The 24,945-nt window shown below is 44.4% G+C and overlaps 2 protein-coding genes across 3 annotated transcripts in view; one reads left to right on the top strand and one right to left on the bottom strand.

The window, feature by feature from the left end:
• RPS25 (ribosomal protein S25) overlaps positions 1-24,945 on the bottom strand; it is a 303,551-nt gene that overhangs the window by 147,963 nt on the left and 130,643 nt on the right. The window lies entirely within an intron of this gene.
• Positions 1-24,945, top strand: part of CXCR5 (C-X-C motif chemokine receptor 5) — an 88,198-nt gene that overhangs the window by 53,388 nt on the left and 9,865 nt on the right. The window contains exon 1 of one of the 2 annotated variants that reach the window (XM_007523632.3): positions 17,969-18,115. The exons of the other annotated variant lie outside the window; for it this stretch is intronic. Coding sequence (XP_007523694.1) covers positions 18,065-18,115 — 51 coding nt within the window. The 5' untranslated portion in view covers positions 17,969-18,064. Of the gene's footprint in view, positions 1-17,968; positions 18,116-24,945 lie in introns of those variants that run through there. 2 annotated transcript variants of the gene reach the window in all.

The raw sequence follows: 24,945 nt of genomic DNA, 5'->3' as shown, positions 1-24,945 counted from the left end.
GCTGGTAAGAATTGATGTTTTCACACTACCCAGTTGCCTATCCAGAAATGTTGCTCATGTTGCTTCTCAGGGACCTCATTAGATTTCACACACATTTCTTGTGAAGTGTTTTTATAGAATTTTAGTGCTTCTTTAAGTTTAATGTGTCTATGGTCACTTGGGGCATCTTCTTGTAATGCAGGACTAGGAACTGCTTTGAGCAGTAAGGTTTAATTGTGCTATTTGGAATTAGATCAACAACACAACCAGAAATGACAAATGTTGGTAAGGATGTGGAAGAAAAAAAGAACTGTTATATTGTCGTTGGGAATGCAAACTGATGCAGCTCCTATGAAAAACAGTATAGAATATCCTTAAACAGGGAGTCGGGCGGTAGCGCAGTGGGTTAAGTGCAGGTGGCGCAAAGTGCAAGGAAAAGCCTAAGGATCCCGGTTCGAGCCCCCGGCTCCCCACCTGCAGGGGAGTACCTTCACAAGCAGTGAAGAGGTCTGCAGGTGTCTGTCTTTCTCTCCCCCTCTCTGTCTTCCCTCCTCTCTCCATTTCTCTCTGTCCTATCCAACAACAACAATAACTGCAACATTAAAAAACAAGGGCAACAAAAAAGGGGGGAAATAAATAAATAAATAAATATATATATATATGTATATAAAAGAAAATCCTTAAACAAATAGAAATACCTTATGATCCAATACCATTCTTGGGTATTTATCCAAAGAGCGTAAAAATACTAATTCAAAGGGTCATATGCACCCCTGTGTTCAGAGCTACATTTTTCACAATAGCTAAAGCATGGTTCTTTTATTCATGGAGAGAGACCAGAGGACCACTTTGCCGTCATGGCTCCATTTATTTTGTCTTTCTTTTTTGTATTCAATGTCTGGAATCAAACCCAGGGCCTCACACATGCAAGACCTGCTTTTCCACTGAGCCACCTCCCCAACCCTCTTATATTTTGGAACTGGTTATTGTGATTATCTAGCAAACTAATTTATATAGAGATGCTAATGAGCACTTTTGCATACCACACTCCATTCCTGAACCCTGCAGGATTGTTTGTTGCTGTGGAGATCTACTGCTGGGAGAAGGCTTGAGGAAGAGAGGTGATAGTGCTTAAAAAAAAAAGGCGGGGGTTGGGCTGTAGCGCAGCGGGTTAAGCGCAGGTGGCGCAAAGCACAAGGACCGGCGTAAGGATCCCAGTTCAAGCCCCTGGCTCCCCACCTGCAGGGGAGTCGCTTCACAGGCGGTGAAGCGGGTCTGCAGGTGTCTATCTTTCTCTCTCCTTCTCTGTCTTCCCCTCCTCTCTCCATTTCTCTCTGTCCTATCCAACAATGAACAACATCAACAACAACAATAATAACCACAACAAGGCTACAACAAGGGCAACAAAAGTGGGGGAGGGGAATTGCCTCCAGGAGCAGTGGGTTCATGGTGCTGGCACTGAGCCCCAGCAATAACCCTGGAGTCAAGAAAAAAAAAAAAGGCATCCATGCCTGGAAGTGTAGGCTCCTAGGGACAGTGGCCTCTCCCTGCCCTCTTCCCAATGTTTCCCTTGCACAATTTAGACTCAAATTCAAACAATCCCACAACTTTTTTTTTTAGTTACCCTTGCACAATTTAGACTCAAATTCAAAGAACCCCACAACTTTTTAATTTTATTTTATTATTTTATTTTTAGATAGAGACAGAGAGAAATTGAGGGGGGCGGTGAGATAGAGAAACATCTGGAACCCTGCTTCACCACTCCTGAACCCTTCCTCCTACAGGTGAGGACTAGGGACTTGAACCCGGGTTCTTGTACACTGTAGTGTGTGTGCTTAACCAGGTGTGTCACCACCTGCCTCCCCTCACCCTGCCCCCACAACTTTTCCTAAAGTAGGTGCTCAATAATTACTTATTGAGTGAATAACTCTAGGGCACCTCCCTCCAACAAATTCTTCTATCTGGAAGGAGAAAATAAATAAATTGTTGCAGTTATAGGCAATACTGGAATAAGAATACAGAATCTTAGCATGTTAGAACCAAAGAAGAAACTTCCAGATCCATATGGCTATGTGTATAGTGTGTTGGAATCACTATAAACATGGTTGTGTCTCATCCCTGAAAAGTGTAATCAACAGATTTGAAAAGGGTGCTGCAGGCTGTAAAAAATTCCCAAATGAGTGCTACTCAGCTAGTCTCAGAACCACTGTCCTGTCACAAGCTCAGTTCCCTTGTTTTACTGGAAAGTACACTAAGGCTGGGAAGAGTCTTGCTGATGGTTACACAGAACCATTCCATAGGACCACTCAGAACTCAGCTTCATGAGATCAGGAACCAAGAGAGGGAAAAGAAAGGGCCCCAGGGGCAAGAGCCGATGTAGCAGCTAGATCCAGCATCCCGTTTCTCCAATCATAATGACAAAGCAGAAAAGTCTGAGGAGAAAGTTTGAGAGATGAAAGAGCTAGGGAAATAGATCGGCTGGAATAGTATACGACTTGCATGTCCAAGGCTCCTGGTTCATCCCCAGTGTGGTGTATGTACTAGAATGGTCCCCTGGCTTCCTTCTCTCCTTTACTGAAACTCTCTTATCTCACATGAAATAAAAAAGTATCAAGAAAAATTAACTGGATGCTACAGCAGCTGCCCTCTCAGGTAGCTGTCCTCTTGGGTAGGTGTTCTTTCCCATAGAATCCTGGCCTAGTGGTCCGGGAGGTGGGGCAGTGGATAAAGCATTGGATTCTCAACCATGATGTCCAGAGTTCAATCCCCGGCAGCACACATACCAGGGTGATGTCTGGTTTTTTCTCTCCTCCTGTCCTTTTCATGAATAAACAAATAAATTCTTTTAAAATAATAATAACAATAATAATCCAGGTCTAAACCCATGGCATGCAATCCCTGGCACCAAATAAAAAAATGAGAAAGGCAAAAACGAGTAGAGCTGCATAAAGGATAGAGCAGCTCTCTGATCTCTTTATTTCACAGTGAAAAAATGTGACCCAGATTAAAAAAAAAAAAGTTTAAAAACTGCCATCCCAGAACCCAGCTGGGAGAGGGGGAGCAGTGGAGCACTAGATGGGCTTTACGAAAGCAGGTCACACACAGGTTTGACCTGCCTGGAGAAAAAAAAGACTAGAGAGAGGCTCTAGCCTGAAGCCCTCACAAGCTCTCCCACACACACCACCTCTCCACTGCACTTACCTCAGATTACAGAGAGGAGCCTTCCCTAGGCCTTTTGTGATGTTCTCTATGATATAGTCAAAGTTCTGCTTACTTCATAGGAGAAATGGGTGCACCAACAGTTTACAGTCTCCAGGTCCCTGCCTAACAATGTCCTTACCCTCTACCTAGCCCAGAGTTCTCTATTTGCAGCTGACCAGGACTCAGCAGCCTGGACCTACCTCCAGGTCAGTAAGTTCAATGACCATGAAGCCTGAATCCGAGTCCACTTTCTGTGCATGGGACTAGTTTGTGTGACTCAGTGGATTGTGATTCTCTCCTTCCTACCACAGGCCAGTAAGCAAGGGTGATGGCCTCATGGACCAGCTCAGCTCCTCTCCTGGCTCTGTCCTAAAGCTTCCTCTCTCCAGCACCAATAGGGATTGATGTTCTTTTGGTTTCCACAGAACCTTGCTTAACTGAAAGTAGTATTTCACATTCAGAGGCTATTGGTGCCGGTATCAAGCATGTGTTCATCCATTCATTCACTAGACCTCTATAGGCTGCTGGCTTTGCCCTGGATCCTGACACTGTGCTTGATTAGCAATTAGTAGGAAAGAGTTGATGAAAAGGATGCAACTCAGTAGTGTAGCATGTTGCATGTTTGGACTTTGGTTTGATCCCTGGCAAAAAAAAAAAAAAAAAGGAAAGAAAGAAAGGAAGAAAGAGTGGTCCGGGAGGTGGCGCAGTAGATAGAGTGTTGGACTCTCAAGCATGAGATCCTGAGTTAAGTCCCCAGCAGCATGTGTGTCAGAGTGATGTCTCATTCTTTCCTCCTATCCCTCATTAATAAATAAAATATTTTTAAAAAGAAAGAAAGGAAAAGAAAGGGGAAAAAGAGGAGGAGGGAGAAATAGAAGGAGGGAGGGATGAGGGAAGGAAGAAATAAGAATATTGATGTTAAGGCCAGGTGGTGGTGCACCTGGTTACCATGAGCAAGGACCCAGGTTCAAGCCACTGGTTCCCACCTGCAGGGGGAGAAGCTTCAAAGCAGTGAAGCAGGGCTACAAGTATCGCTCTTTCTCCCTATCTCCCCCTCCCTTTTCAGTTTTTCTGTCCTGTCAAATAAGTAAATAAAGTTAAAAAGAAATAATATCAATGTCTCTACTACAAAGAGGAGTGAGGCAGGTGTTCACCCCACTCCCACCCCTCACCTAAAAAAATGTTTAAAAACGAATCTCATTTATATAGCTAAACAAGAGATTTTGTTGAGCACTTGCTAAGTTCCTTTATGTGCTGGTCACAGATTAATCTCCCCAATCATCTTATGAAGAAGGTGCTATATCATTTATACAAGAAGAAAAAGACAGAGACTTGCCCAAGGTCTCACAGCCACTGAGTAGCAGAGCTGAGACTCAAAGCCTGCGTTCTAGCCCCTGCCTTTGATACAGTTACAGAGTGACCTCTGTAAGCCCAACCCACAGAAAGCCACCAGGAAGGACCAAATACCCCTGGATCCTACCTTAGACTCCTCCACTTCTCCACTAGCCCCACTCTCACTCACTCTTTCTTCATTCACTCATTCAGTCATCCATTCAGTCACTCAAAGATAATAATTGAAGCTATTAGGGAAAAGGGAGAAAGGATGAATGACAAATGACTTTTTCACCAAAGGCTCTTATAGCCTAATAGGGGAGTAGAATACAAATACAATACCAGGTCAAAAGTAAGAAATACAGGTAAAGTGCTAGATCAAATTCAAGGGAGGGAAAAATTACTCTGATTCAGGAGAATTATTATGAGGATGGGTTACTGAAATGAGCTTCGAGGATGTTTAGGTTTGCATCCACCAGAGATGGGTTGGGGGCGGGAAGGGATTCAGAGGATACAGAGATTCAGGACATACCCCAAGCAAAACTAAGGAGTGTGAAGGGGCAGTGAGGACGGGAGAGGAAAGGCGATAGGACTTGATGTAATTTGAGGATAGCACATCTAGAGGGAAAAAGCAGAAGAGAAGATTAGAAGCACAGTGACATTCTACAAATATTTATTATCCGAAAAATGAAAGCGATACACTTGCTACGGATTTCAGGGTCTGGTGTTTGCTCTGTTGTTAACAGGATATTTACTGTTGGTGAGATTTCCCAATGTCCCCCTTTTAGTGAATGAGCCCAGGTGGCTGCTCCATCCAAACCTCCTCTTACAGCTGGTTTCACAGCGTCAGCAGCCCTGGTCCCCACTGCTGTGTCATCATTTATTCCCTTTCAAGTCCCTGGCCCACACCCAGCGGCCTCCACCTTGCAGCCCCAAAAGTTTCCTTCCTGGGGCAGCAGGGCCGAGTCATTTGGAAACCTGTCTCTGATGAACTCCGCAATCAAGGTGCTGATGTGGCAGGTGGGCTGGCTTCCCCGTATCTCCATTCTCAGAGGTGAATGTGGTGGGGAGTTTCGTTGGCCCATCAACTCCGCCCTAGGCCTGGTTCACTTTCACTGCCGAGATAGCACAGGGCCTTTGACTATGCCACCTCTCATTTATGCTTGCAGTTTCCTGTCCTTGATTTTAAAGGTTGCCATGTCCTGCTGGCTTGATTCTGGGCCACTTGAGGCCAGGCTCATACACCACCCTGGCTGACCACAGTTTCCTGCTCTGGCCTCACCTAGCTGCTCTAAGGATGTGGAAATGGGAAGGTGAATTTTTTTTGCCACTTTCATCTTTTCTATTTAAAATTTTTGTTGTTGAGAATCAAGTGCTTTATTCACTGTACTACCTCACAGGCTGCTTATTTCATTATTTTAAGATTTATTTATTATTATTATTTTTTAAATAATTTATTTCTTTATTGGGGAATTAATGCTTTACATTCAACAGTAAATACAATAGTTTGTACATGCATAACATTCCCCAGATTCCCATTTAACAATACAACCCCCACTGTGTCATTCATCATCTTTCATGGACCTGTATTCTCCCCACCCACCCACCCACCCCAGAGTCTTTTACTTTGGTGTAATACTCCAATTCCATTTCAGGTTCGACTTGTGTTTTCTTTTCTAATCTTGTTTTTCAACTTCGGCCTGAGAGTGAGATCATCCCATATTCATCCTTCTGTTTCTGACTTATTTCACTCAACATGATTTTTTTCAAGGTCCATCCAAGATCGGCTGAAAACGGTGAAGTCACCATTTTTTACAGCTGAGTAGTATTCCACTGTGTATATAGACCACAACCTGCTCAGCCACTCATCTGTTGTTGGACACCTGGGTTGCTTCCAGGTTTTGGCTATTACAAATTGTGCTGCCAAGAATATATGTGTACACAGATCTTTTTGGATGGATGTGTTGGGTTCCTTAGGATATATCCCCAGGAAGGGAATTGTAGGGTCATAGGGTAGGTCCATTTCTAGCCTTCTGAGAGTTCTCCAGACTGTTCTCCACAGAGGTTGGACCAATTGACATTCCCACCAGCAGTGCAGGAGGGTTCCTTTGACCCCACACCCTCTCCAGCATTTGCTGCTGTTACCTTTTCTGATGTATGACATTCTCACAGGAGTGAAGTGATATCTCATTGTTGTCTTGATTTGCATTTCTCTGACAATCAGAGACTTGGAGCATTTTTTCATGTGTTTCTCGGCCTTTTGGATCTCTTCTGTGGTGAATATTCTGTCCATGTCCTCCCCACATTTTTGGATGGGGTTATTTGTTGTCTTGTTGTTGAGTCTGGCAAGCTCTTTATATATGTTGGTTATTAAACTCTTATCTGATGTATGGCATGTAAAGATCTTCTCCCATTCTGTGAGGGGTCTCTTGGTTTGGGTAGTGGTTTCTTTTGCTGTGAAGAAGCTTTTTAATTTGATGTAGTCCCATAGGTTTATACTTGCCTTAGTCTTCCTTGTAATTGGATTCGTTTCATTGAAAATGTCTTTAAAATTTATGCGGAAAAAAGTTCTGCCAATATTTTCCTCTAAGTATCTGATAGTTTCTGGTCTAACATCCAAGTCCTTGATCCATTTGGAATTTACTTTTGTATTTGGTGAAATACAGTGATTCAGTTTCATTTTTCTGCATGTTTCAACCCATTGTTTCTAACACCATTTGTTGAAGAGACTCTGCTTTCCCCATGTAATAGTCTGGGCCTCTTTGTCAAAGATTAGATGTCCATAGGTGTGGGGCCTCATTTCTGGGCTCTCAGTTCTATTCCACTGGTCAGTGTGTCTGTTCATGTTCCAGTACCAAGCAGTTTTGATGACAATGGCCCTATAATACAGTTTGAGATCTGGGAGTGTGATGCCTCCGGTTCTGTTCTTTTTTCTCAAGATTGTTTTGGCAATTCTAGGTCTTTCTGGTTCCAGATTTATTTATTATTTTTATTTTTTATTTTTATTGTATTTCATTTGAGAGAGAGTTTCACATAAAAGAAACGGGTTCAAGCCCCCGGCCCCCCACCTGAAGGGGTTGCTTCACCAGTGGTGAAGCAGGTCTGCAGGTGTCTATCTTTCTCTCCCCCTCTCTGTCTTACCCATCTCTCTCCATTTCTCTCTGTCCTAACCAACAACTACAACAATAAAAAACAACAAGGGCAACAAAAGGGAATAAATAAAATAAATATTTTTTTAAAAATGTGTGGGTAGCCAAGCGGTAGCGCGGCAGGTTAAACACACGTGGTGCAAAGCACAAGGACCGGCATAAGGGTCCCGGTTCCCCACCTGCAGGGGAGTCACTTCACAGGCGGTGAAGCAGGTCTGCAGGTGTCTGTCTTTCCCTCCCCCTCTCTGTCTTCCCCTCCTCTCTCCATTTCTCTCCGTCCTATCCAACAATAACAATAATAGCTACAACAATAAAACAACAAGGGCAACAAAAGGGAATGAATAAATAAATACTTTTTTAAAATGTGGGAGGGGGTTTAATAGAATAATGCTTATGCAAAGAGACTCTCATGCTTGACGTTCCAAAGTCTCAGGTTCAATCCCCTGCACTACCATCAGCTAGAGTAGAGCAGTGCTCTGGTAAAATAAATAAATAAGGGAATCGGGCTGTAGCACAGCGGGTTAAGCGCAGGTGGTGCAAAGGGCAAGGACTGGCGTAATGATCCCGGTTCGAGCCCCGGCTCCCCACCTGCAGGGAAGTCTCTTCACAAGTGGTGAAGCAGGTCTGCAGGTGTCTGTCTTTCTCTCTCCCTCTCTGTCTTCCCCTCCTCTCTCCATTTCTCTCTGTCCTATCCAACAACAAGGACAACAATAATAACTACAACAATAAAACAACAAGGACAACAAAAAGGAAATAAATAAATAAATAAATATTAAAAAATAATAAAAAATTAAATTTAAAAAAGTGTGTATGTGGAATAGTACTTTAGTATTTTGTACCGAGAGAGGCCGTGTATTTGGAAAGAAGACTAACATACATTTTATTCAAGACAAACAATAACCAGATTGGCAGTACAGATATTTTATAAGTTCACAGGTCAGGAAACTAAGGCTCAAACAAATTATGTATGTTTTGAATGAAAGAAAGAAAGAAAGAAAGAAAGAAAGAAAGAAAGAAAGAAGGAAGGAAGGAAGGAATAGTTGCTTCCAATCTAGGTCTTAAAATGTAACATCTAGCATACAAACAGCTTACACACAGAATGTACATACTCAATTCTTCATTTTTTTCTACTGGGATTATCACTGTGGCTCCTTGCCTACACCACCCCCAGCATATATGTATTTTCTTACAGAGACAGAAGAGAGAGGTAGAGTGAGACCTGCAGTTCTGCTCTGCCTCTTGTGAATCTCCCCACAATCTCTCTGAAGATAGAGACTAAGGACTTGAATCTAGTCCCTTGCACATAAGAAAATGTACACTTCACCAGATGTGCCACTCCTCTGCCCTCACGCCCAGTTTTCTTTTTTTATTAGTGACTTAACACTACAAAATTACAAGATAATAAAAAAATACAAGATAAAAGGGGTATAACTCTGTATCATTACCACCACCAGAGTTCTGTATCTCCATTCCCTCCACTGAAAGCTTCAATTGTTTTTCCAATATTGCAGATATGGATTAACTATTATTTCTATAACTATCTATCTATATATATATATTCCCCTTTATTTATTTATTTTTAAAGATACTTTAAAAATATTTATTTATTCCCTTTTGTTGCCCTTGTTTTATTGTTGTAGTTATTATTGTTATTGTCATTGTTGGACAGGACAGAGAGAAATGGGGAGAGGAGGGGGAGACAGAGAAAGGAAGAGAAAGGTAGACACCTGCAGACCTGCTTCACCGCTTGTGAAATGACTCCCCTGCAGGTGGGGGGGGTGGGCTTGAACCAGGAACCAGGATCCTTATGCTGGTTCTTGCGCTTTACGCCACTGGCGCTTAACCCGCTGTGCTACCACCTGACTCCCCCCTTTTATTTATTTATTTATTTTTAATGAATTTATTTATTTTCCCTTTTGTTACCCTTGCTGTTTTTTCATTGTTGTAGTAGTTATTATTGTTGTTGTTATTGATGTCATCATTGTTAGATAGGACAGAGAGAAATGGAGAGAGGAGGGGAAGACAGAGGGGAAGAGAAAGATAGACACCTGCAGACCTGCCAGGGGCTGGAACTAGAATCCTTATACTGGCCCTTGAGCTTTGCGCCACGTGCACTTAACCCGCTGCTTTCCTGCCTGACTCCCTATTTATTTTTGATGGTCCTGCTTTCTCTTTCCAAGTTATAGCTGTGCCCTCTACTACTTCTGCATGTCCTTCCTTTTTTTTTTTTTTTCCTTTTGTCTCTCCAGGTCCTGATGGAGTTGGAGTTCAGAGCCCTCTGATAATCTTCCCCTGTTATTGCTCCCCCTCTGGGAGTATGGACCAAAGTTATTTTTGGGGGTGCAGAAGGTTGAAGTTCTGGCTTCTGTAATTGCTTCTCTGCTGGACATGGGTGTCAGTAGGTTGATCCGTTCCCCAGCCTGTTTCTCTCTTTCCCTGGTGGGGCAGGGCTCTGGGGAAGTGAGGTTCCAGGACACATTGGTGAGGTCATCTGCCTAGGGAAGTCAGGATGGCATCATAGTAACATCTGCAACTTGGTGGCTCCTTATGTGTGAAGGAATACTCTTTACTCTGGTTTTGAGTCACACTGGGGTTTATTGATACAGTATTTTTGTCTAAGTTGCTCTGAAAATTTCAAGTTGCATGTGTACAGTTGTCTACGCAAATCTGTTCTGCCTTCTCTGTTAGACAAAGTGCCCAGATTCCACCTTCTTTGCACTTCCTATGCTTCTTATTGTTGGGATCCCACTGTACTCAGTTATTTAGCATCTGATGAAATAACCAACTTGCTGCTGGAGGACCTCTCAGCCAAGGCTCCCAGGGTCCTGTAACCTTGAGCTGCCCTTGGTCTGCCTGTAGGCACCTGCAGCCCATTTCCTCCCCACAGGACTCCTACTATTACCTAAGGAGGTAGAGTAGAGAGTGCGTGGGTGCCAGCTCCTGCACTGAAAACCTTTACCACCCCACTTCCTGTGTTGATTCTATTGAGCATTTGGGTCCCTGGTGCCTGAGTGAACTGTTAACATTCACAACTACTTCCCACTACTGCCGTAGCTCAGTTTCCACATGTGTGATAATGTGATAAAAATATCTAACACTTCAAGACAGTTCAGAGGATGAAAGGAAATGATGAGTGTGAAGAACTTAGTTCGCGACACACAGCACCTGATAAACAGCACAGAAAGGGTTGAGGCAGGATTTCCCCCTTACAGAGCCAGGTAAGTGCCTGTTCTTTGCAAAACTGGATCTCAGACAGGAGGTTCTAGGATCTGGTAGAGAGAGCCTGGGTTGGTATCCACAGAGCGGGCATTTGCTATTTACTGTGTAATGTAAACACAAGAATGAAACCTATTTCCATAAACCCCCAAACAAGTCCAAGAATGCCCATGCCTCCCACACAAGGCATTTTTAGGATTACGTATAACTGGAATTCAAGTGAATGTGAAGGGTAAGTAAAATAAAGTGTAGAAATGGTACATTTCTTTGTAGACTGGTAAACACTACGTGGATGCTATTGCTGTTTTCTTTGGAGGTCTAGCAGGTGCCCAGCACTTCCTCAGGATGACTTCCTGCATGGGAGCACATGGAGCTCTGTTCTGAATAGGTGGGAAAGACCCAAAGAAAGAAGAGAAGAGTGCTGCCCAGGTCAGAGAGAGAGAGAAATAGGGAGCATTCCCAGATAGTGGAAAAACAAAAACAAAAACCCACAGGGAAACAAGCCAACTCAGTGGTTTATTTTTTAAGAGTTCTGCTCAGCTCTGGCTTATGGTGGTTCCGGGGATTAAACCTGGGACTTTAGAGCCTCAGGCATGAGAGTTTCCTTGCATAACCATTATGCTATCTACCCTGCCCTGAAATAAGCCAACTCATCCATCCCCCTCTCCCATGGAAAAGTAGGAAATGAACTCTAAGACAAGAAATAGTATTAGGTACTAGAACTGAACAGAAATATATATATATATATATGAAATGATATATAATCCATTAACTATGAAGTAAAAATCACTTGAAAAAAGCCATCTCTGCTTATGCTAAGCAATTATTCATACGTAAAGCAGATAGATACATGCCCACTCTTGGCAGACCTACTAATGAAGTGAGAAGCTTAGAAATCAGTTTAGCCTTAGGTAGGCTGCCCATGGAACAGAGATTGGGATTCTGCATGGTAATAGAAACAAGTTGCACATTGATAATAAAACTTGGTGGGGGCAGGGGCAGGCAGTGGCACACCTGGTTAAGTACACATATTACCAAGTGCAAAAACCTGGGTTTGAGCCCCTGCTTCCTGCCTGCAGGTGGTCTGTGTCACTAACGGTGAAGTAGGTCTGTAGGTGTCCATCTTACTCTCCCTCTATCTCCTCTCAATTTCTCTTTGTCCTAATAAAAATTTGAAAAAAAAAAAAAGGAAAAATGACTGCTGGGAACAGTGGATTCATAGTGCTGGCACTGAGCCCCTGTGATAACCCTAGTAGCAATAAAAATAAATAAAAAAATAAAAATTTTTAAAAAACTAGAGCCAGATAGTGGCGCACCTGGTTGAGTGCACACATTACAATGCACAAGGACCCAGGTTCCAGCCCCCAGTCCCCACCTGCAAGGGGAAAGCTTTGCGAGTGGTGAAGCAGTGCTGCAGGTGTTTCTCTATCTTCCCTTTCCCTCTCGATTTCTGACTGTCTCTATCCAATAAATAAATAAAAATATTAATAAAAGAAATCTAGGGTTTGGGGCAGCGCAGTAGCACAGCTGGTTAAGCGCACATGGCTCGAAGCGCAAGGACCAGCTTAAGGATCCTGGTTGGAGCCCCCAGTTCCCCACCTGCTGAGGCGTAGTGGGGGGTCGCTTTGCAAGTGGTCAAGTAAGTCTACATGTGTGTGTCTATCTTTCTCTCCTCCTCTCTGTCTTGCCCTCCTCTCTCGATTTCTCTCTGTCCTGTCCAACAACAGCCACAACAAGGGCAACAAAATGGGAAAAATCGCCTCCAGGAGCAGTGGATTCCTAGTGCAAGCACCGAGCCCCAGTGATAACCCTGGAAGAAGAAAAAGAAAGAAAGAAAGAAAGAAAGAAAGAAAGAAAGAAAGAAAGAAAGAAAGACTATTAAATTTTCTTTTAAAGCTTGGACTGCCTCAGCTGAAAGTATGCCCAGCCTCCCACCTGATCATCACACAAGTAGGGATCCCTTTCTTCTCATTAATTACAGGAGATCACAGTCTTGGCATTATCCAGTCTCCTGGCAGGCTAGTCTTGCATTATAGGTTTGAAGATCTGAAGTTTATGTTTTTCATCAGAGGTAATTTGTATCTGATTTTCTTTTTTATCTTATTTTATTTACTCTCTTTTGTCGCCCTTGTTTTATTGTTGCAGTTATTATTATTGTTGTTACTGATGTTGTTGTTGGATAGGACAAAGAGAAATGGAGAGAGGAGGGTAAGACAGAGAGGGGGAGAGAGAGACACCTACAGACCTGCTTCACTGCTTGTGAAGGGACTCCCCTGCAGGTGGGGAGCTGGGGGCTTGAACTGGGATCCTTACGCCAGTCCTGGCGCTTTGTGCCACTTGCGCTTAAGCCGCTGTGCTGCTGCCTGACTCCCTATGTGATTTTCTGAGGCAATATTAGAACTCATAGTCAGGAGATATTTGTCTATTTAGGATAAACTAAGTTGACCATTAAAAAAAAATCAATGTATACCCTGGGAGGTGGCTCAGTAGGTAGATTATATTTCTTCCATGAGACTCTGGGTTCTAACCTCAGTACCTCAACAAGATGCACAAGATACTTTAGAAGACAGATAGATAGATAGATAGATAGATAGATAGATAGATAGATGATACATAGATAGGTTGATTTTTGTTATTATTGTTGTTGCTGTTTGGTTGGTTAGGTTTTGTTTTGTTTTGTTTTTTGGCACCAGGGTTATCCCTGGGGCTTGGTGTCTCACAGTAACTTGGTGTCTCCAGCACTCTCAGTGACATTTTATTTTATTTTATCTTCTTTTTTATTTTATTATTTTTCTGGTAGAGTAAAAATGGAGAGAGAGTCAGGGGGTGGGGAGAGACATGTGCAGCACTGCTTTGCCACTTAGGAAGCTTCTCCCTGCAGGTAGGACCAAAGAGTTGAACCTAGTTCCTGGAACATGATAACATATATGCACTACCGGGTATACCACTGTGTGGTCCCAATAGCTGGACTTTTAGAAAGATGTATTTATTTATTGGTAAGAGGGGAGGAGGAAGAGAGAACCACAGCATCATCACTCCGACATATACAATGCTGATGACCAAACTCGGGACCTCATACTTAAAGAGTCCAATGTTTCATTCACTATGTCACCTCCCAGGTTGCTGATAGATTATTTTTTAATCCATGAGTCACACTGGTAGGCCCTGGGAACTAGTATCATATCCTAGAATCTAGAGAGATGGGAAGGAATATTGGCATAGATCCAGGGTTCAAGGGGTCAAAGGAATGGAGAGTTCAAGTGGCCATCACAGGCTCCTCTTCTCAGTGGAGTCCAGGGCAGTTGCAGGGAAGATGGTGGACAGTCTCACTATCCTGCATGGTCAGAGATAAAAACCACTTCTGTTATGACAACAGTAACAACTACAACAAGCACAACAACAAGGGCAACAAAATAGGAAAAATAGCCTCTAGGAACAGTGGATTCGTAGTGCAGGCACCAAGCCCCAGAGATAACCCTGGAGGCAAAAAAAAAAAAAAATGCTGACGTACCTACCACCTCACCCTACATGTGAGCCTCACCATCCTCCCACAGCCCTCTTCTGGGACCATAACACAGCAAGATATTGAGGATGTGTTTTGGAGGAAAAAATGCATGGGGATGTGGCATGTTTCTTCAGAGGGTGCTTATTAGAAGAGAATTTAGTCATTCTGGCAGAAGGCAGATCCAGAACCTCTCAGGATGAGCTACTGAGAAACATACTTTGACTCAGCATGAGGAATCAGTTTCTAATGATTAACTGTTCGTGTGTGGAACACAGTCTCAAAGGAACAAGTTTCCCACCCTTGGTGATGCTTGTCCAATGTGAGTAACCCTCTGATTAGGACATAACAGGAATCCTGTATTTACTGGAGAAGGGAGAATGAGGATGGGTTGGTTCTGTCTCCAAATTCCCTTCCAATTTCTTTTTTTTTTTTTCTTCTCTTTCTCCTTCTCCTTCTTCATCATCATCTTCTTTTTTTTTTTTTTTTTTATCCAGAACACTGCCCAGCTCTCGCTTATGGTGGTGCAGGGGACTGAACCTGGGACATTGGGGCCTCAGGCCTGAGAGTCTCTTTGCATCATCATTATGCTATCTACCCCCACACTCCCTTCCAATTTCTATATGGTTCTGTATAGCATTAAACACCTTCAGAACAGTACAAACTACATATCAATGAACTGGAGGGACAGGGATTTTGAAGAGATGAGGCTGAAAGAATGGAGAGTGGACATCCGCCGGGAGGGACACAAGAAACATTGGGACAGTTTCTTCCCAAAGCACTTCTTCAGTCCTAAAACCCAGAGGTTGTAGGGAGAGGAATCCCTGTCCTTTGAAAGCAGAGAATGGAGAAAAGAGAGAGAGAGAGAGAGAGAGAGAGAGAGAGAGAGAGAGAGACCTCATCAGCAAAAATAGAAACTGGAAATTCATCAAATTGATGAAACTCAATTTTTTTTAAAAAAATGGTGTGTGTGATGTGGGTAATATGAGGAGTATAAGCATGAGTTATAGAACAGAAAGGGGAAAGATGAACAGAGAAAAAGATTTAGGATGGCATTTGAAAGGGGAGAATCCCATCACATGTTTAGCTGGCTGGAAGGGAGAAGGATAACAAGGGTTAGGTGGAGTAAAGAAGCAGTGGCCTGGGAGGTGGAATAGCAGCTAGAGCATAAGACTTTCAAGCATGAAGTCCTGAGTGCAGTCCCCAGCACTACATGTGTCAGAGTGATGTTTGGTTGTTTTTCTTTCTCACCAGTAAACAAATTAATCAGTTAAAAAAAATGTAACCAGAATACTATTTGTGGGTGCCTTGGTATGTGGGTATGTACAGTCCTTGCGTTCATGAAGATTTTTGTGGCCAGGAGAGAAAATGTCTTCTTATGGAAGAAAATGCACAAAAATAAGAAAGGTGGGGAAATGGACTGATGTTACAAAGGGGCTTCTCGGGGCCAGGTGGTGGTGCACCTGGTTGAGCGCACATGTTACAGTGTGCAAAGACCCAGATTTGAGCCCTTGGTCCCCACCTGCAGAGGGAAAGCTTTACAAGTGATGAAGCAGTGCTGTAGATGTCTCTTTGTCTCTCCCTCTCTCTCTCAATTTCTGTTTCTGGCTGTCTCTATCCAATAAATAAAGATAATAAAAAGTAAAAAAAAAAAAAAAAAAGAGGGAGTCCGGCGGTAGTGCAGCAGGTGGAGCAAAGCGCAAGGACCGGCGTGAGGATCCTGGTTCAAGCCCCCAGCTCCCCACCTGCAGGGGAGTCACTTCACAAGTGGTGAAGCAGGTCTGCAGGTGTCTGTCTTTCTTTTTTTTTTTTTTTTTTGCCTCCAGGGTTATTGCTGGGGCTCAGTGCCTGCACCATGAATCCACTGCTCCTAGAGGCCATTTCCTTTTGTTGCCCTTGTTGTTGTAGCCTTGTCGTGGTTATTATTGTTGTTGTTGATGTCGTTGTTGTTGGATAGGACAGAGAGAAATGGAGAGAGGAGAGGAAGACAAGAGATGGGGAGAGAAAGATAGGCACCTGCAAACCTGCTTCACTGCCTGTGAAGCAACTCCCTGCAGTTGGGGAGCCAGGGGCTCTAACCGGGATCCTTACACAGGTCTTTGCACTTTGTGCCACGTGCGCTTAACCCGCTGCTACCACCCAACCCCCAGGTGTCTATCTTTCTTTCTTTTTTAAAAAATATTTTTTTATTAATTTACTTTTTTAATATTTACTTATTCCCTTTTGTTGCCCTTGTTGTTTTACTGTTGTAGTTATTATTGTTATTGCTACTGATGTCATCATTGTTGAATAGGACAGAGAGAAATGGAGAGATGAGGGGAAGACAGAGGGGGAGAGAAAGATAGACACCTGCAGACCTGCTTCACCGCCTGTGAAGCAACTTCCCTGCAGGTGGGGAGCGGGGGGCTTGAACCGGGATCCTTACACCGGTTGTTGCTTTGCGCCACGTTCGCTTAACCCGCTGTGCTACTGCCCGACTCCCTGTGTCTATCTTTCTATCTCCTTCTCTGTATTCCCCTCCTCTCTCCATTTCTCTCTATCCTATCCAACAACAATGACATCAATAACAACAACAATAATAACTACAACAATTAAAAAAAAAAAAGGGAAACAATAGAGAATAAATATTTTTTTAAAAAAGTAAAAAAAAAGAAAAGGGGGGGGGCATCTCCAAGGAAGGGGCCTCAGACAAAGCAGAGTCAAGGAAAGAAAGGGGTTATGTGACCCTAGAGGAGTGGCACCTTATGCTGTAAAGACTGAATAAGGAGACAAGAAACCTGGGTTCAGTCCCACCTCAGCCACTGGTTAGCTGCAGACCCAGGGGTATGACTGTCCTCTGGGCTTCAGGGTCCTAGCTGGGAGTCTATAATGTGCCTAGTGCGTGTGCCAATCAAGTTATCTTGTTGCTAGAACATCATTTGTTTTTTTACCAACAAGTGACTCTGTAACTTTATATTTTTATGCTTACTAATTTGGGTAATTTCATTTTTGTCTCCCAGTAATATTTCGGGCTTGTTCCCTTTGAAAATATATAACCTATCTTTGAGCTCAATATGAAGGGGTTTTGTTCCCCTGCCTGGGCAAGAGGGTTATAGTTAGTAGGGTAACCAAACATCTCAGTTTGTCAGGGACTGAGGGGTTCCCCAGGATAAGGGACTTTTAGTGCTGGCCAAATAGGATGGTTGGTCACCCTCATGGAGAAAAAGATGAATGTTTGGGGGGGGGAGCTTGGAGGAGAGGCCCTAGAAGGGCTTTCCTGCTGTTCCCTTCCTCTGTGGAGATCCCCCTCACCACGCTGTGGGGTGCTGTGATGGTCTTCATAAGAGGGGAAACAACCTGATTGGAAGGTTGGTGGTGGGACAAGGATAGGAGCAGAGGGCCAACCTTCAAAGCAGTAACAAGCCCCAGCTGAGACAGAGACTGCCGGGAAAGAAGCTGAAGTGCTTGACTAGCATTGATGCTGTGGGGATTTTCCCTTTTTCTTTAAAAAAAAAAAATAAAGAAAAGACCCAGTGGAAAAAAAAAAAAAAAGATGAGTTGTGAGGCAGCAGCGGATCCTACACGGCCCCAGGAGATAGCACACAGCTCATTTGTTTAAATTTGCAGCTGACGGCTGCCACCTCTGTCTCAGCACCAGGCAGAGAACCTCAGGTGCTGGCCAGTCTGGTGACGTTCGACTCCAACCATGAACTACCCCCTCACCCTGGACATGGACTTCTCAAGCCTGGAGGAGATGGTGAGTAGGGACAGAAAGCTCATGTTTGCCTAGGCCCTACTTGGAATTCTAAGTAGCCTATGCCCGGAGCCAAAAAGAGAGGGTACAGCCTTGGAGCACCATTCCCACTAAGGATTGGCAGAATCGAGACGGGTTCACCTGCCCCTCCTTTTGGGATTTCTTTTCCCATTCCATGGAGGGATGCTTTCTTTACTAGGCATCCTATGTGGGGAGCAGGAGTGGGGTGGGAGTAGAAATAGGAGTGCTGTCTAACTTGCTGGGTGACCTGGAAAAGAACCTTGGCCCCTCCATTCCTCTAGGAGTTATTCTCTGATTAGTTTTTAGGACTGGGATAAGGGGCTAAAAGGAGCTTTTCTTAAATGTCAGGGGGCTAGCTTTGCTAGTGGGCAAAGTGATGTGTATTTTATTCCTCTCTTGTTATCTGGTCATGACAAATACTGTGTTGGATGGAGAAGCTGGCCTTCAAGTAGCTTTTGGTCTGGCCAAGGAAAGCATTACCAGGTGGTCAGCAAGGGAAAAGACCCCAGCATACTGGAGTTGAGAAGTAGGGCATTCCAAATTGGTGAGAGAACTCTGTGCTGATCCTTGAAATGTATGTTGTAGGCTCCCTCAAAGGACTGTACCCTTTGGAAATAAGGTTCTCTGGGATGGTTAAGAAAATGAACCCCAGCATCAGCTCTGTCACCCATTCCAGGGTCCCCAGTGGAGCAGAATTCAGTTGGGATGGTTGACTCTGGGTTTCCAAAAAATGTGCATGGGCAACAGTTCAACCAGAGACCCTGGGGCTTCTGTGGGAGGGCAGCAGCGCTTGGCAAGAGAATTTAGAAAACTTCTTTGGCCTTCTCCCTCCCACCTTGGCCAGTGACACTTCTGGAAAAGGGACCACTCTCTGAGCTGCATTATGAACCGAATCACAGAGGGTCCAACACCCTTCTCCTTTACCCACAAGCTCTCCTCACCCTAGATTTACCTTGAGAGCTTTTTCAACTCCCTCGACTTCCCTGGCTGTCATTTACACTATAACCCCACCAGTCATATTTTCAGACTTGCTTAAAAACACCTGTCTTAACTTAGGTCAGCCCCAAGACTTGGTAGTATAAGTAAAACATGGGGGAAAATGAGGAAAGAACCAAGCGCCCTAAGTATGGCCATTCAAACCCACCCCCCAGATAAGAACAGAGCCTGATGTGATCGTACTTACTACATAATTGGGGGGACCTGATAGAAAAATGAAAAGACAGGGTCACTTGTTCAAAAACCATTAAGAATCTCAAGACAAGGGCACCAAAGTAAAAACCCTGGGTGGAGGATGAAGGTGGATGTTCAGCTTCATGGAGTAGCGGGGTGGGGGGGGTGGGAATGGGACACAATCTTTTGTTGGTGGGAATGGTGTTTATGTAAATAAAAAAAGAATTTCAAGACAACAACGGCAGAGCACAGAACCAAGTATGGGGTTCTCCTAAGTGCAGGGCACAGAGTGACTCTCTGGGTCACAAGACTACAATGCAGCCTTGAGTCTAATCACAGACTCTGGGCAATTCCCAAAACCAGACCAAAACTCTGCTGACCTAGCAAAGCAGTGTACCCCCAGCTTGGCCCCCAAACTGGCCCCTCGCCTCTCCTGGTTAGGTTATGGGGTGTCTTCCTTTGCCCACAACAGCAAACTGACCACGAGTCCTGACCCAGTTGGATATCATAATAAGCAACTCCAGAACTGGCTTGTCCTGGCTTCTGAGAAACCTCAAGAGTTTCCCCTAAGTGCACGCCTAGTTCTACTGTGTGACCTACTAGAGAGGGGTTGGTGGTGGCACGCAGGCAGGTAGCAAGACAAGTCCTGTATGTCAAAGAAAACCTCCAACCCAAAAAACAAGACCTGGTGATTTGCTTTTTGTTATGCTTCAAAGGACTGTTTCTGGGCTAGATATCCCAGGATGCCTGAGCCCCCTCAACTGGGATAAAGCCAAGAGCCCAGGAGTCCTGGGGACATCTGACCTCTGGAGCTAGAGCTCTTCTTCACCAGTTCCCAGTGCCCCATCCTGCCTTCACTTACGTCCTGTACTCTCTCCCTCTAGAGTTGTTGGTCCAACAGACCTTGAGCACTTTGACAATCCAAAGACCTTAAGATGGCAGAATAGCAGAAGAATCTCAAGTTTTTCTTGTACTGCATGGTCTCAGTTTACCCTGTCTGCATTTAGTTGAACATCTATTCCATTGGCTTTCTTCTTTCTAAGATTTATCTTATTATATATGAGAGAGTTTCCAGAGAGAGAAAGAGAGAGATTGAACCAAAAGCTTCATGCATGCAAGTTTGATGTTCTCCCAGCTGAGCTCCTTTGGCTTTCTAATTCACTTGCTGTCACTGTCCAAAGTATTGGTTAATGTTCCTAGAGCACTAAGTTCTATACTTCTTTGTTGAGGTTAATAACTGGGGACTCTTGCATGCCTGAGGGCTACAGTTCCATCCCCAGCACTACCATATACCAGAGCTGAGCAGTTGATCTGTCTCATAAAAATAAATTCATGTCTTTAAGATAAATAACTGAGGGGTTCTTTTTGTCAGCTAAGCAGGGGCTGTCTAATATTGAGTATACTCAACTTACTGTGTCCATTTTCTTCTTTTTTTTTTTTTTAGATTTTATTTATTACCTACCACACAAGACAGGGAGATATAGAGAACCAGAACATCACTCTGGCACATGGAGTGTTGGAATAAAACTGAGGACTTCATGCTTCCAAATTCAGTGTTCTATTCACTGCACTACCTCCCCCCACCCCCTCCCCCCAAAAAAACCAAGTTTTAAAAGAATTTATTTATTTATTAATGAGAAGATAAGAGGATAGAGAGAAGGAGCCAGACATCACTCTGGTACACGTGCTGCTGGGGTTGAACTCAGGACCTCATGCTTGAGAGTCCAATGCTTTATCCACTGTGCCACCTCCCAGACCACAAAAACGATTTTCTTATCAATGAGAAAGAGAAAGAAAGAAATGAGGAAAAAAGAGAGAAAGGAAGGAAGGAAGGAAGGCAAGAGAAAGAAAGAAAGAAAGAAAGAAAGAAAGAAAGAAAGAAAGAAAGAAAGAAAGAAAGAAAGAAAAGAGGGAGTCTGGCAGTAGCGCAGTGGGTTAAGTGCAAGGACCAGCACTTAAGGATCCTGGGTTTGAGCCCCTGGTTCCCCACCTGCATGGGAGTCGCTTCACAGGTGGTGAAGCAGGTCTGCAGGTGTCTTTCTCTACCCCTCTCTCCATTTCTCTCTGTCCTATCCAACAATGATGACAATAACAACAATAATAACTACAACAATAAAACAACAAGGGCAACAAAAGGGAATAAATGTTTTTAAAAATTAAGGAAGAAAAAAGAAAGAAAGAAAGAAAGAAAGAAAGAAAGAAAGAAAGAAAGAAAGAAAAAGAAAGAAAGAAAGAAAGAAATTCACTCTGGTACATGTGATACCAGATCAAACTTGGACCCTCAGCCTTGAGAGTCTGAGACTATTCACTGTGCTACTTCCCAGGGCATACTGTGTCCATTTCCGTAAGAGGGACAGCTAATTCCCATGAGTAGAGGATCCAAACAGAAGGAAATCTAGATGGCTAAGTATCAGGAACAAGGAATCAGTTCCCTAGGGTGGGCGTGCCAGAGACCCTTTCTGCTGGGAAGGCAGACCCAGAAAAGTCTCTGTCCACAGGCACCTTGATCTGTAACCTCGGGGCCCCAGGCCCCTACAGGGCCAGGCATAGACTGGCACCTGCAGCACCATCTTAATCACCAACCAGGAAAGGAAGCTACTGTAGAGCAGGGTAGAGCTACTCTGATCTTCCTGACCCTCGTGCCTCCTGTGCCCCCATGATTTCAGAATGAGCAGAGCACCCAGGCTACAAAGCCTGATGACAAGTGCCATCTTGTTTTATCAAGGAACTGCAGAGAAGAGGAACCAAAACTAGCTCAGGCTTTTCTGGGCTTTACCTAGGGGGGAAGGGAGGGTCACCTCCCCCCCCCAAAAAAAAAAAACCAGGTCAAAAGTCCCAGAGGAACCCCAGTGGAAGAGGCCTCAAATTAGGGTGACTTGGGGGGCTAGTCAGAGATGAGAGAACCACAGAACCAGCCTGGGGATGGGTCAGCATGGGATGAACCTGTGCCCAGGCATCCAGACCACAGTATATGCAGAAATGGCCTTCCTCAAGGACACGGGTCGTGTCCTGGCAGGGCCAGAGAAGTGGTCATGGACTTGGACCTAAGAATCAGAACATAGGAAGAAATTTTTTTTTCCTTAGAAATGATGGGACAAAAGACTCAGGAGATGACTTCAAGAGGGTGTTGTACACACCTAGGGGGTCGGCCTACCTCTCCCTTGACTGTATGGTGCTGTTTGTAACAATGCAAATTGGTTTGGGATGCCAGAGACTCTGGGCCAGCAAGATAGCTCACTTGGAGAGTGCACTTGTTTTGTCACATGCATGACCCAGGTTCCAGACTGGTTCCCACCACGTTAAAGGACACTTTGGTGCTGTGGTGTCATTCTCTCTTTCTGTCTTTCTCTGAAAAAGTCGGCTTGGAGTGGTGACGCCCCAGTGGTGGTAATAAATGATAATGGAAAAAATAGACAAACTTGAAGACTCAGTGCAAAGTGAGAGGACAATTTAAAGTCCCCTGCAATCATACCCTGAGCTGTACCTAATGACCAAAACTCTGTGGCAGAGGCAGAAGAGGAACCTACAGGTGGGGGGTAGAGGGGAAGGAGAGAGAGGTAGAAATGTCAAACTAGAGCCTCAGCCAGTCTTTAGGGCAAATGACCCCCCCACAGAAAGAGTGAGGTCAAGGATACAGACCTCTGCCCTTGACCCTTAGCCACATCTCACTCTTCCAGACCCCATTCCAAAACTACTGAAGGATGGGGTGAAAGATACCTTGGCTGCAGCCAGGGAAATAGCACAGTGGTAGAGCACATGTTTAAGTTACTCAGTTTGATCCCCAATGCTGCGTGTGCTGGCTGGAGTGATGCTCTGGCTCTCAGTCTTCTCTCTAAAAAATAGTTTTAAAGAGGATGAGAGGAAGAGAGAGACATCCTGACTGACCCCACAGCTCCTGACTCTTGGCTGGAACTCTCAAGGACATAAAAGGAGATGGAGCCTGTGTGTGCCCCATCTGGCCAGAGCAATGACCCATAGCCATGTGCAGCTGATATGACTCAGGCCTGGAGTTCTGGGGTTCGGCCTGGGTGAGCTATGTGTGTGCTCAGCAGCCCTTTACCCTGGAGCTGAGATGCAAGCTAAAGCTGGAAAATTCACTGACTGCAGGACCGACTGACTAAAGAAGCACACGACTTCCACCCAGATGCCAAGCTCCATGGAGATCACATAGGGAAATAGCTCAGTCCCATGAGGGGTGACAGCTGGAGAAGCTGGGCATCTGGGAGCTGGGAGACAGCAACATTTGAAAGCAGGACCCAGCCTCCTATTGAGGACAGGAATCCTTTCCCATGCACCCAGATTCAAACCTGCCTCTTCTCTCAAAAGGCCCAACCTACTGTTGACCAAATCTGCCTGTCAGAAGGTTCTTTCTCTTTTAACTCAAAACGCCACCCAAATTGTGCCCCATCCTCCTACTTTGCCCTCTAGAAGCTCACATATCAGCCCATCCTGCCGTCTCATGGATCAAGTCTTCTCTAGACCACAGCACCTGGAAATGTCCTCCTGGACGGGGATTTCCAGACCCCTCTGCAAACTGGTCATCCTTGTCCAGACTAAACAAACTGAGTTGACACCAGCTGCCCACCTACAGGTTTCTGTTCACCTAGAGTGAGGTAACAATGGCCCTGCTGGCAGCCACATCACTCTGGTGACTCATCTGAAGCTTGCAGAAAAAAAAAAACTGCTCTTTTTCTCACTAACTGACACTCAGGTCTTCCCTAATTTGTCCCATGGCAGTTGAAAAAAAAATTTTTTAACGTGTGTGTGTGTGTGTGTGTGTGTGTGTGTGTAAGACAGACCAGAGTACCATTCTGTTCTGGCATATGCAGTGGCAGGAATCAAATCCAGGACACACACAAATCTCTACCAGCTGAGCCTCCCCTCTAGTTAAGGGCAGTTAAAGTTTTAAATCTTAAAGTTTTTTAACTCTATATTTTTACTAATTGGAGTCTGTAGTTCAGGTTGTAGGGAACTTTGTGTTGTATGAAAATGTCATGTAAAATGGAGGAGAGAGCCCACAGTGGGTCCCAGGATTCCTGGGGAACACACACACTTCCCCCCGCCTTGTCTCCATGGCTGGCACAGAATCCTAGGCATCAAACATTTATTGAGCTCCATACTTTCAGTGCCTGGCAGTGGGGCAGCCTAAATATTTATCTGGAGAAGTCAGATGTAGCTTAGTGAACCTTAACTACCCTCCCTGGGGCCTATGGCTCCCAAAGAAAGAGAAAAAGGTAGTGATCTGGGAGGTGGCACAGTAACTAAAGCGTCGAACTCTCAGCATGAGGTCCTGAGTTCAGTCCCTGGCAGCACATGGACCACAGTTATGTCTGTCTGTCTTTCTAGTCCTATCTCCTCCTGTCTTTCTCCTATCTTTCTCATGAATAAGTAAATAAAATCTTAAAAAAGAAAGAAAGAAAGAGAAAAAGGTAGAGGGCCGAGAGAAGGGGAGGAGTGAGATTTATGATCCAGGATTTTGACTCTTTTCCCCCAGTCCTCCCCTTTCTCAGCTCCTCTACCAACACCCAGAATGCTCTAGCCCATACTTCTGCCTTCTCTTCAGTGCTTACATCAACTCTCCACCTAGATTCCTGGTTCTATGCTTGGCTTCATTTGGATCATGGCATTTTACAGGCTTTTTC

Source organism: Erinaceus europaeus, chromosome 20 (assembly GCF_950295315.1).
Source record: "Erinaceus europaeus chromosome 20, mEriEur2.1, whole genome shotgun sequence".
Lineage (NCBI taxonomy): Eukaryota > Metazoa > Chordata > Mammalia > Eulipotyphla > Erinaceidae > Erinaceus > Erinaceus europaeus.
This window is presented reverse-complemented; position numbering and strand designations above follow the sequence as displayed.